Source organism: Myiozetetes cayanensis, unplaced genomic scaffold (assembly GCF_022539395.1).
Source record: "Myiozetetes cayanensis isolate MyiCay16 unplaced genomic scaffold, myiCay2020 scf6-25, whole genome shotgun sequence".
Classification (NCBI taxonomy): Eukaryota; Metazoa; Chordata; class Aves; order Passeriformes; family Tyrannidae; genus Myiozetetes; species Myiozetetes cayanensis.
Window position 1 is genome coordinate 47,569,379 of NW_026087853.1, and position 13,216 is coordinate 47,582,594.

A 13,216-nucleotide genomic window follows, 5' to 3' on the forward strand; every position below is an offset into this window, starting at 1 on the left:
TTCACACCCAACTACGACTACTGGTCCCAGAAAACAATGCTAAAGGGCTCTAAAAAAAAGAGAAACTAATATGAGAAACAATCTGAAATAAATAAGCTAGTAATTTTTTCCCCTTGATAAACGACATAAAAGAGACTCCACTTAAAAAAATTAAGTAGGAGAAAATATGCTGCAGGAAAGTTAGCAGTGTAACATGTAGCTGAACTGTGCCTTAAATTTGTTTTAATAAAATATGGGGTGAGAAGCCACAACTGAAATCAGAAATATATATAGTGCTAAGAACCACACAAACACACTGAAAGCAAATGTTCCAGCATCATATATTTGACTGTCTGTACAGATAGGACAGTTGGGATGTGTTCACACCTCAGACATAAGAGAGCAGTCCACCTGCGAGCACAGGGCTCTGTGGTTGCAGTTACATGGCTTCACAGCTCACAAGTTCACTGACATTTTCACATAGGGTTTTTATCATACATTCTCCATGCTAACCTGGGAAACCTGCAGCCTGTTCCATCATGCAGTGTGGATACGGCCTGAGTGAACAAAATGCAAAACTGTTTCCACCTCACTGATGAAGATGTGAAATGGAAAAACAATTAATCTGCCCTAGAAAGTGCAGGGAATCCAAGGTAGAGTTGGGAATTTGAGGTTTCCTAAGCCCCAGTCCAGGGATCAAATCACTTGACTGGCTTTCCTTTCCTTCTCATTACTGAGTGAAAAGTCAGTGTGGTGTGGCACATGAAAATTGTGCTGCTGAAAGAACATTGATTTCCAACAAGGTTTGTTACATCCACTGTGCCAAAAGAAGGGCAAGTATTCATGGCACGGATCTGCTACCTACAGCACTTACTTATGAATCCATTACTTAAACCTGCACATCCAACAGTTTGGTTTCTAAGAATTATTCCTCCCCTGTTACCAGGAATCTAAATATGTCCCAGTTAGCACACACTCTTCCCTTTGATTCAAGTAGGTGGAATCAGTATTTCTTTTTAAAGTGAAATAGTGTGACAGATCCCTGCTTAAAGTTCTAGACACCTGACAGTAAAGTTTCATTTTAGAGCATTATAGCTGAGTGGATGTGAAAAATTACATATTAAGCAAACTGACCACCAGTTTGCCTAAAATTTTAAGGTACAAGACATTTGACAATAAGGACTCCCTACTGTCACTGATGTTGCAAAGCTTGACAAAAGACAAGTTACATGGCTGGAGATGAGCAAGGTACTGTATACAACAGCAAGGTGAAGCAGAGTGAAGTGAGAATGAAAAATGCTACAGCACAGGTTCAGTGAAGAAGGTCTCCAAATCAAACATGATGTGCCTAAGCAAAATATTTGGGCAGGAAAGAAACACCCAGCCCTGGCCCGTTCAGTAGCCAAAGCAATTGCAACACTGCAAATGAGTGAGCCAGTTGAAGTTCAGTGTTTTGGTATGCTCATATCTGTTTTTAGTCCTCTGGTGTTCCAAAGAAATTCTGACCATTGTAAAACCAAAGGCTTAGGTTAGTGAAAGCAAAGTTCATGTCCAGACCCCCATTTATTTTGAATCACAAGTCTGATGCAGTTGTTTAGTGTTGTGCATTTTCTCTTAACTCTTCTTAACAATTACTCTTGGCATGGCCAAAGAGAGACCCACCAACAGCTCCCCAGTGAACACAAAGCATGACAGAAAACTCAGATTTTCCATGGGTGCTTCTCCTTTCAAAAACACACTTGTGGGAGACTAATTAGCAAGGCAGGCCCAGAGGCTGGGAGAACACAGCTGAGCCATGCTCTCAGCCCAGAAACCTCTCATAAATACATCCCTACTCTTGGATTCATCCTGCAACTCAGAAATCAAACTCCCTTTTGGACAGGATTTCAGTGCTCTGAGTTGTCCTGTCCAGAAAAAGTCCTTCTTCTTTACATTCCTAAGTCATTACAAATTCAACACCACTCCTTGTAAGGCATCCAAAACATCTAGCTTTAAAACTGGATGCAGTTACCTGGTCCTTGGGCTTCTCCACTGCCAAGATAAGTGGGAGGCTGATCTTCCTAGAGGAACCTGCCTGAAAAAGCAAAGCCAAGGTTGGTTTGCAGCTTGCCAGGTTCCAGTAATAGCAGAAGACGTACACAAGTCCTTGCAGCATACTCCTATAGCTCCTCTCATCACCATCTCCCTGTGCTGACCTCTGCCAGGGCATCCCAGGAGAACAACCTGCAAGCTCCAGGCAAGTACAGACAAACGCACTGGAAGATGGAGAAATTATTTTCATGTCTTATAAGAAATCACTTGTCTGCAGCTGTTTCTTTTGTGCTATATTTTTATTTCAGATCGTGTCACTTGCATTTTACAGCTTCACAGTTCAATAAATTTATTTAAAAATTTATTAACTGGTCTTGCTTCTGTTTCTAGTTGCCCTCCAGAAACATGTTAGGGATCTGCAGCCAAAAAAGCCCTTACATGAATCTCAAAGCCAGATCTCACTTTATAAGGTTGATTCCATCCCTACAGGAAATCAAACCCAGGCACTCCATAACTCTTGATGTAGAGGCAGGTTTTGAACACCGAGGTCCAGAGGCTTTAGATCCAGTTTTACCTCTCTGTAACAGGCTGGATGGAGAAGTTGCATTCAGGAAATATTGGTTAGTTTGTGTTCCTCTCCTGTTACACTGCTTCCCAAAGCTCTCTCCCAGGACCTCGATTCACTGTTTCAGATGCTACACACTACACTAAATACTACAGTTTTCCTTTCTAAAACAATTAAGGTTCATGATTGACTTGCTGATCAGGAACAGCAGGAGATACCTCTGCTGACAAAATCAACCTTTCAACCATAATTATTCATATCTAATTACACTGCTGAACAAGGCCCAATTAAACAGAAGAATATGCGGTAGGTGCAATCAAGTCAGAGGAAAGTGCAGACTTATTTGTCATCCCAACCATGCAAACCCACTCATTCTTACTCTCAAAACATGCACACACAGTTCCTGAATGAACAGAGGGAGAGGTTTTCTCAAGGACTTAAAAACGAGAGTAAGAATGATTAATAACAGCCTGAGAAGAAATGAAAACAAGATAGGGAATGGATCCCTATCCCAGAGTACCTTGCTAATTGAGTTTGGAGTCTGTGGTGTCTCATCCTTCAGTGCTGATGGGCTATTTCCTTCCACCTCTTTTCCTGCAACAACAAAAAAAATAGTAATTCAAAACCAGAGAAATTCTGTGCAAAACCATGGCTTGTCATGGTTTTAGAAAGGGCTACTGCTAACGTCATGCAAAGGAAGTTGTCATAAGAAAGAGCAGGCACACCACAATCACAGAGAGGGATCTTGCAGAGCTTGAAATACCCTGGATCCACGTGCTTGGGCCATGCAACAAGATGCTCAAAAGTTAGGCCTCCAAACACAGTAGTAAACCCAACACGATGGCTGAAAATTCCAGCATATGAAGGCTGGAAAAAAAGCCAGAAATAAGGTTGCTTATGCATCCTTAATCAGCTCCCTTCTGTGTCTGCATTATGATGCAGTCTTTAATTACATTACCGCAGTCTGTTCTTTTCTTACATACCCCATGCCTCATTCAGAGCAAATAATAAATGCAACTCAGTTAATAAGCAGTTATTCAATCCTCCTTGGTCAGTATCTGGCAACTACATACAGATGCATTTGATAGCATGCTTTGTTGGAGAAGTAATAACCACGATCACAAAATGTTACAGAAGACAGTATCTAGGCATAATTAGCAAAACCAAATTAAACGCAAATTGCAGAAGATTGATGTCTTCTGACCAAGTTATTTGTTAAAATAAGAAAGATTTACAATTTACAAGTAGCATTTATGAACTCTATGGCATTTTCCAATCACTGTAAAGATATATTCCCATTACTCAAATATCTTAAGCTTGCATATGTTACATACTGGCATGAGTATGTGTAGTGCTAGTCCAAGCAATAAAATGGTATGATAAATCCTGTTCTTTTTGCCAACTGTAATCATGTCCTTACAGTAAAGAAAGCATAGGGCTTTTATTGAGAAAAAAAAGCAGAAATAGTCTCTGATGAGACTAGATTTTTAAGTGCCAAGATAGTCACTGTTAATCAATTGCAGTGTAGTTTTCTTCTCAAAATCGTTGTCAATCAGAGCTTCAGAATATGGGATGCAGTAAAGAACCACTGAGACAGTGAAATATAATCCATTTGTAGCACACTGCAAACATGGGAACTGTTGAAAACATTTCTAACACCATGTGGGCCAGCCTTGGAAATCAACACCACATAATGCAAAACCAGAAAGGGAAAACTCTCATTCTCCTGAAGACAGCAGAAGTTGTCACAGATGTGTCAGAAGCCATAATTTCTCCTGGAATTATCAGAGCAGCCTTTTAAGAAGCCAAACACTGTTAGAAAAGCCAGCCACAAGAAGCTCACTGAAAAATAAATATCCTCATGGCCATGCCCTGCACTTCCATCATGGGACACATGAGAGGACAAGCATGTCCTGTCATAACCAGAACTGCAACTGCGCTACAGGGTTTTGCCACTAAGGAGGCGGGACAAAACAGTGCCCTTCATACAGGCACTAACAGGCAGTTTGGGGTATCAACTCCTAAATGTGAGAAAAGGTTTTGTGGGACAACTGTCCCAGAAGGTGCTGAACTCCCCACATAGTGACGAGTGATGGCACGTGAGCAGCTTGCGTGGGGAAGCGAAGCAGAGGAAGGACCTACGCAGACACATAGGAGGGTGGTGCAACAACAGGGCACCTATATCCCAGCCTGGTGTCTTTGCTGTCATTTCTCCCCTGGAAACACTGAGCCCTAAATAATACACTCAGAAACCTAATGTTTGTGGGCAGGACAAAATCCCCAAAAAATCCCCAGTGTCAGAAAATCTGACAGTCCCTTTGTGCTACCGTGACAAGTGGGATGGCCATAAGCACTGCTGTGTAAGGATTAGAACCTGCATTTCTGTATTTTTTCTTTCTCTGATGGTGTTTGCCTCTTTACAGCCCCCACTCTCCCCAACAGAGGAGATTGGAAAAAACTCACAAAGCCATGTAGCTGCTGCAATCGTTTCCCATGAAGAGTTTTTTCTGAGCATGTATGGGAAAGTAACATATGGTCTAAAAGTTCAAGTAAAGCTAATGGGAATCAGCTGCTGCCTGCTCCAAGGGAATGGTGTCTATTAGCATAACACAATTCACATCCATTCTTCATGATGTCTCATTTCTTAAAGAAAGCCTAACTCCAAGCTTGTATCCATAAAAAAGGCCTGAACGTGAGACGTTTCTGCCTTCTCTCAGTAATGCAGGTAAAATGACTTGCACCTGAACAATGAGATTTTCACCGTTCCTGAGGTTCTGGACCATCCCACTCACAGAGCATTATGGAAAAAAATGGAGCATGCTACTGTTCATTTTTATCGTAACATTTATAAGGCTTCCTAAGGTATGTTTATGAAGCAACATATCCTAGTTTCTTATGCCAAACTCATTAAGTCTATTGGGAATTGTGAAGGAAAGGCTGTTTTTCAGAGGAGAGCTATCTTTGCTGTCAGTCCCAAGCAGACTCACTGCAGCCATGCAGAAGGAGAAAGCCAGCCATTGTTTGGAAAGAAAATTTCATTGAAATGATGTGGAAGTCTGTCAAAAACCCACACACATAGTTAAGTGCACAGAAAGTCCAAAAGCAAGAGACCCACCCTGAGCACAACAGATACAGCTGTCTTAGGAAAATAAATAGGAAACCACTTAAAAACATACAAGAAGCTAAATATTAACTGGTTATAGAAGCTGAAGTTCCTATCTCCCTGATCAAGAAAACATAATGCCCACCACAGAAATAAAGCTGAACATCTCTCAACTTAAAGTGCTGGCTGCTACTAGGGCAGCAAAGAAGGTTCCTCCACAAACTAGCCCAAAAGTTTTGCACCAAATAACAAAAAAGGTTTTGGGAATCAGTGGTGCTTACAGAAACAGTGTTCACCACATTGTGAAGAAAATGGTCAACACTCCAGTCTTGTGCCTACAGAGTAGAATTACTGATACCTTCTTTTTATTCATTATTGTCATGAACAGGGAAAATAAATATTTTGTTCCTTTCCAGGAAAGTAACCATTCCTTTTCTTTGGCTTTCTGCTGGGCATCAATCCTACAAGTGCATTTGCCTTTCCCCTTTATAAAGAATGATACAGCAAGCACGACTGATCAACAAGAGGAAATACAAGCTCTGATATGTGAAATAATTGCCAATAAAATCTGTTTCTGCTGTAAATATCAGCCACATGGCCCAATGAGCACACCCTGATCAAAACGTAGTTCTTGTGTATCTTTCACAGTAAAATTCCCATATTTGTATACACTTCTCAGGATGCAGATAAGCTAGGCTAAATTTTTATTAAAGACTCTGTGTGATCTTGCAGCCTAGTCAAAAAGAGAGATTCTCTAAAAATTCTTTTAGCTACTCAGCCAATAAATTTCCTATTTTCTGAAATAGAAAATAGAGAAAAGTTCTCTCTCCTCATGGCTAAGTGAAAGACAAACACGAACAAGGAACAAGAATTCATATCTCTCTAGCTTGTGAACTTCCTATAAAAAGAAAATGTCCTACTCTATTTTTTTTCAGTTACAAGAACCATTAGCACTTTTGTATGCAAGCAAGAGGCAAAAAGTCCAAAGTGTTATTTCAGATAGTGCCCTCTGCATTTCCCATATATTTCCTTCAAGAGAAAAAATCCTCTTGCTGAACTGAATCTCCATAGTGTAGCTCCCTACTCACTGAAGTATTTACTTGCACACTTTTACTGTTGGAGGGTGAATCCTAGGTGATGGTGCTGTAAGACCTGCAGCTCCAGCCACTAAATTCCTGGCACGAAATCACTGGGCTTTGCTGCCCACTGCACCCACTGCACCCACTCAATACAGTCAGCCCAGTGCTCACATAAAGATAATCTGCTGGGGTCAGGCAGCAAACACAGACCACTGGAAAAGCCTCAAGAACACAGAAAAACAGAGAACAGAGAAACAGTGGATGCAGCTTATTGACATAGACCTGGGGCTTATCTACAGTGATAGCAGCATCCTTCACAGGGATGGGAGAAGGTGCTGGGGGAAGCACACAGGCTCAGAGGAAAACAAGGCAGAAGCAGCAGCAAAGGAGTGAAAGGAGAGCCCACCACGGTAAATAGCAACTGAACATGAAGAGTGACAGCTACTCCTTACAGCAAATACAAGAACAAAGAGACTGCAACTCCATGGGGACAGGGAAAGAAATGAAAAGAGTAAAAGAAGTGTCAGGATAGACAAAACCCCAGGCTCCCTGCAAGAAATTCCCTGGCTGAAGCAGTATAACTCCTGTTTAAGAGAGATATTCTCTCCTTTACAAATCCTTTGGCCTGTGCTCTTCCTTTGCAATACTGAGGGCTACCTCCCTCACTGACAACATGCTGGAGGTTACCTGGGAGAACTGTGCAGCAGAACAGAAGCTCCTGCCTGGCTCAAGGCACTTGTTCTGCTAAGCCCAGCAAAGGCTGTTTGGTCCGGCTGCCAGCAGGGATCAAGGAGAAACAAGGTGATGGGGGAAGCTGAGGAAGAAACAAACTCTTCCAGTCACTTCCTTCAGACTAATACCGTCAACTTTCCCTGGTTTCTAAAAGATTACAGCACTGAAATACCACTGTGAGGAAGTCAGTAACTTTTTTAGCATTGAAAATTCCGGTAAGAACTGAAGAATGGGCAAACTGTAAGCTATGGCTCTCCATCTTCTCGAAGCAAGGGGAAGTGACTACAGCCTGGAAAATCAGTCCTTCAGCTCCCAAGGATAGCAAAAGTGAGCTGTTTACTTGCCAACATTTGTAAAGACTGTACTTATGAGCAGCTAGTGGTTCAGAAGTCCCTCCAGGTTTGAAATGTATGAGATTTTAGGTGTCCCATTTTAAGTTGTTTTCAGTTTGATTACCAAAAGGTTGTTGAAGCTTCCAGGGGCCTCAGTGACAGCCAGGATTAGTCAGCACTGCTGAAAATAGGCTCCCCACTGCCTTGACGCAGACACTCACAAACAAAAATACCTGCAAAATCAGCGGTCCTTGAAACATTTGCACTTAAAGACAATTAGCTCAGGAAATCCAGACCTTGTTTTGCTCTACCTCTGAAAAGCCCAGAGACTCTGCTGGGTGTTACATTTATATGAACACTGAAACCTTTTGACAGATGCTATGTTCTCTCTCTAGATATCAGTGTTTTGAGACCTCATGAAGGTGCTGTGAGGTTTGACTATTTAGCACTGACATGGCAGCTGCAGATGACAGCTCTACAAACTTGTGACTGCCCCCTGAAGCACTTGTTTACAGACTGGAACGGAAGCACTGTCTGCAGACTGCAATCAAGGAAAGACTTGAATGTTTATTGTGAGCAACAAATTCTGAAACAATAAGGTGAGCTCTTTTTCCTTCGAAAGGGGTGCTAGGAAATTCAAAGCAAAAAAAAAAAAAAAAGATGTAAAAAGAATGCTTAAAGCCAGTCTGCCATTCATTGCAACCTGTCAAGATTCCTGGTACTTGTAGCGCTTGTAGATATTTACAGAACATTAACCACAGAAAGTCTGCTCTTGTAATATTTATCCTAGGCTCTAAATCTGAACAGGGAAAGTCTGCCATTAAATGTCTGCAAACGGAGCAAGTAAATCTTAAATGAGTCCAACACTTTGGGTGAAACACATCAAATGCTTCGAAGTGGAAGCGCCTGAAAACATTAGTAATTTTTAAATGTGAGGCCATGCAATGTTCAAACAGTTACAAACCCCAGCTGATGCCCTGCTCTCGCTCTTAATGCCACAGCAATGAAAAAAACAGCATCATGAAAGCAGCACTGTCTGGGATCCAGTAATATCTGTGTGGCAGCAGCTTCTCTCACATTCTTAGCAGCATGCTAAATTATCTCCTTGCACTCAAGCACCTGACACACACTTTCTGCACTGACACACCAGAAACCAACCTGGGCTGAGTGGGTAGATGTCATTGTCGGCCCCGAAGAACAGATTGCGCGTCAGCTTGCGAGGATCGACCTTCTGAGGAGTGGATGACGCCGGACAGAGGGAGAACCTGCGACGAAGAAAGTTCTCCTCCTTCATGGCATGAGCTGTGGGGGTTTTCTGAGAAAGAAAGATAGAAATGACAGTTCAGTTTATGACATGGGAAATCAAAGTTTCACACCTAGATGACTCTGCTGCTTCAAAGCCAGCTAATTCCATGTCGTGCACCAGACCTTTTTTACAGAGTCCCAGAAAGCTATGCAGGAAAAAAAAGAAAGTGATATTAGTTTGAAGCTACAATTACTGATTTGCTGACTCTCAGTATATGCAAACTATAGGGAGCAGGACACTGCTCCTTGGTGAACCCAGGCAGTATAACATCTTCCTGCCTACTGAGATCTATTAGGATAATAGCTACTTACTGGGCCCATCCAGTGCTCAGTATGTAAAATTCACTTTTTTTTTTTTTTTTTTTTAATGGTTTTGGAGTCTCTTTCATAAATGCAACTCCATTGCTGTCAGCAGAGTTACACCATTTACACAAAAATCAACATTAATCTGAGCTGTGTGGAGGAAGACCAGCTGCACTGGCTGCAGAGAGCAGAAAGCAGAGATCATGCCAGTGTTACTCCTGCTCTTATTTCCAATTATAGCACATAGAAATAATTTCAGTTTTCTTTAAAATGCCATTTAGGTCAGCCTCACAGTGTGATCAATAAGATAACCGTTGCTGCTCTGTGAGGGTAAAGACCAGCATTTGTCTCCCTAAAAGCCCCCCTGCATCCCCATACAAGAGCCTGGTGGTACTTTGCTCTTTACCACCACTTGGCTAAAGCATTAGACTATCCTGGCTGGAATTAAAGGTTTCTTTTATACCCATCCAACAAGTAGTTCTTTCTTACCCTTTACAAGCAGATATTATGTCTCCTCCCTGAGTTACAAGCTTTATTCTCTCACCATGTGCAGCCAGAGGAAGGGCTCTGCACAGCAGCAGAAAGTGTCAACCCAACCTCTGGGTGGGCATCACAAACCACAGGGTCTATTGCTTCTCTGGGGGACAGTCACCGAGGTAAGAAAAACTCTTTAGGATAACACACATTTCCTGAAAAGAGTCTCCACGTTTTCCCATCTCTTTTAGGCTACTGGGACAGCAAAGAAGACGAAGCTGCCCAGTCACAGTGCAGTGGCTGTAAGACAGCACACACTCAGCAGCAGCATTTCGCTGTAACCCCTTCACACAACTCCTGGTGAAAGGCTTTGTACCTGAGTGCCAAGACATGCACACTGGATGGGGCTGCCATGGACTGAGCCTTTGCCTGGCGCCTTGTGTGACGACATGTGATGAGAGCCGGGTGAAATGAGGTGGCTGCAGCTTTCCACTCACTGCTGCCCTGCCTCCTGTCAATTCAACTGCCCAGAAAACCGCCCTGCAAACAAACACCCAGGCTCAAAATGTCCTCGGGTTCCCATTGCGGCCAACAGCATCTCTGAGGCAGCAGGTAACACCTAATTTGCCGATGTAAATAAACATTTATTTACTCAGAAACTCTTGGCTGTGTACAGAGGGGCGGGGAGAAGATGCAAAATTAAAGCTAGCTTTAAAAAAAGAAAAGAGAGAGGAGGAAAATACAGCTAGTCATGTGTCTGAAAGCAAAATATTTAAAAATAATCCAGGTCTAAATAGCTGGGTTTGGAATGGTAACAGTGAGCTATTTTTTGTCCGTGTTCCCAAAAAGGCAGTCTCAGCGCTCTACCTCTAGAACTGCTGGTAAGTGGCTCAGAACAAAAGCAGATGAGTGGGATACTTTCTCCAAAAAGACATGACCTGGTGAGGCTGTGCCGATTGTGCAGGAAGGAGTTCAGAAAGCCAAGGACCACCTTGTGGAAAGCAGGCTGGTTAACAGGTTGCAAACATAAAACATCCATCCATCAGCTCTTACGCCCTGCCAGGGTAACAGAAAAGCTGTGTCCATCATCATTTTGTCTCAGCAATACCACAAGCCGTGTCAGTGGAGAACTGCCAGCCAGCTCACACTGATGTCAGTGGCAAAATCCCTCCAGAGCAAGAGCAGGCTGTGTACTGGGTCAGACACACCAGAACACAATTTCTTTCACCTGTTGCTTTATTATTTACTATGCAGAGAGACCAATACTCTAACATTTCCTTCACTTACTATTTCACATTATTTAACCACAGGATAATTGTCAGAATTCCTGTACTGATGCTCTCTCATTCCCACAGTTATTTAAACCATGGGCTTGATGGCAAGTAATCTGGAAGCCTTGTTCAACTGGGAAGTGCCACTGGACAATAACAGAGGAAAAAGATTTTCCTCAGGTCTGTAATTTGCTTTCTCTTCTCTTACGTATCTTAATACAAACTTGTGGCAGCAGCTCATCTCTTTTTGACCACTTGGATCAATTTGGGCAAGTTCCTCTCAACTGAGTGCCTTTTGGCAGAAGACTCCCAGTGACTGAAGCTCCATGCGAAGCAGCAGCAGTCATGTGTCTGTCCATCAGTCAAACACACAAACCACGCCACACACTGTGCCACCAATCTCCCGGCCTGTTTTTCAAAGATATCTATCATTGCATTGCTCCAGCTTACAGGCACTGATCCTTCCAACATCTGACCCTCATCCAGACAGGCTCTTATGCCATCCACATTAGCGTGGCCTTCCCTCCAACTGGAAGCTAACAGCAGCAGAGCTTATAGTTCCATGTGCTCACAGTTCAACTTACTTTGCCTTTATTTTGGGTAAAAGAGAATAATTGTTGGCTTGCAGTTAATTCCCTGAGGCTGCACCATCTTAGATTACCATTATATTTTTTCAGAGAAAGGCTGAGATGGACAGACTCAGCCTACAAGATTTCACCTCATTATACAGTAAAAAATGTAGCACAAAATCACAGAAATGGACCTTCTTTTGTATTTTCATTTTCTTAATACATCAGACACTTTTTTCCTTGTTGAGACAAAATGTAGTTTACACTACTAAGATTCTATAATACACCTGAAATATCCGGTTTGGCTTCCAAAAGACATCTCTCTGTATGTCTGCATCTGTGTCTACCCTGTTTTATCCTCCCTCCCAACGCCTCTTGTACTATTTGCAAAAGTCAAGGAACTCCAACAGGCATTGGAAACCCTGAAAATATTAGTTTCTTCAAAGTTGCATCTTAAGAGAGCAATGGCTAAAGAAAGGAGGGAAACTGTAGTTGTCCTCTGACAGGAGGGCAGTACTATGAATTCAGCTATTACCAAAGATCAGTGAATCCAACATAAACCACAAATCCACAAGAGACTGAGGCCACATTAACTCAGTTACTCAGAGAGCTACTTGTTATATCTGTCCATAAGGGTCTGACTGCCCAATCTGGCTTCAATTAACATAAAGCTTGTGAGAGCTGTAGGGGATGATGAACAGTACATGCCAGGGGCAATTTTCCAAAGGGATGTAACAGGAGGGTGGGAGATGTGTTCAGTGTTAGGCACCTAAATAATCCAGCCTCTGCCCAGAATCACCTGTGTGAGATAGGAGGGTGTGAAGGGTTTCAAGAATACTGCTTGTACTAAATATACTTTCATAACATTAAGGTGTGATTATCTAGAAAACTGACAAAAGTTCAGTGGTGATGAAGTATCTGATAAGAAATAAGCAACTATAGAAGATAGGCTTCTAGACATGAGTGATTTTGATCTTCAAATCTTTCACAGTTGATTTGAAGATAACATTGTTGTTCTGAAACCCAAATTTATTTCTAAATCAATATTTTGGAGGTTGCTTCAGGATATGGCAGATGCTTCACAGAAACCAGTTCTGTGGGGGCTCAGGGAATAGAGAGAAGGTAAAAATCAAAATTGGGCCAAAACTCCAGAAGGCCAAAAATTGCCATTCTGTCAACAAACCACTTATGTAACACAAGGCAAGCAATTTCACCCACTGCTCCTGCATTCCCTCCAAATCCAGCAGATAAGATGGAGAACTGTCCTAGAAAGACAACATGTCTTAAATTGAAGATTCCAACTGATGCAGAATTCACAAACTCTTTTAGGAAACCAACTTCGTAATGAAGAGCCTTCACTCTTGCTCTTACAAATTCACCCAGCTGTTAGCCTTGACAGATTAAAGCACCCTGAAGTTTGCAGCCCAGGTCATATCTGGCCTTCTACTCTGTGGTCTTGATCACAAAAATGAA

The 13,216-nt window shown here is 42.2% G+C and overlaps 1 protein-coding gene across 4 annotated transcripts in view; it reads right to left on the reverse strand.

Annotated features, from left to right (window-relative positions):
- Positions 1-13,216, reverse strand: part of OSBPL5 (oxysterol binding protein like 5) — a 179,553-nt gene that overhangs the window by 52,332 nt on the left and 114,005 nt on the right. For all 4 annotated transcript variants that reach the window (XM_050335369.1, XM_050335371.1, XM_050335370.1 and 1 more), the window contains exons 2-4: positions 8,980-9,136; positions 3,096-3,169; positions 1,991-2,053 (exon numbers count right to left, since the gene is read on the reverse strand). In XM_050335369.1, coding sequence (XP_050191326.1) covers positions 1,991-2,053; positions 3,096-3,169; positions 8,980-9,136 — 294 coding nt within the window. The remainder of the gene's footprint in view (positions 1-1,990; positions 2,054-3,095; positions 3,170-8,979; positions 9,137-13,216) is intronic.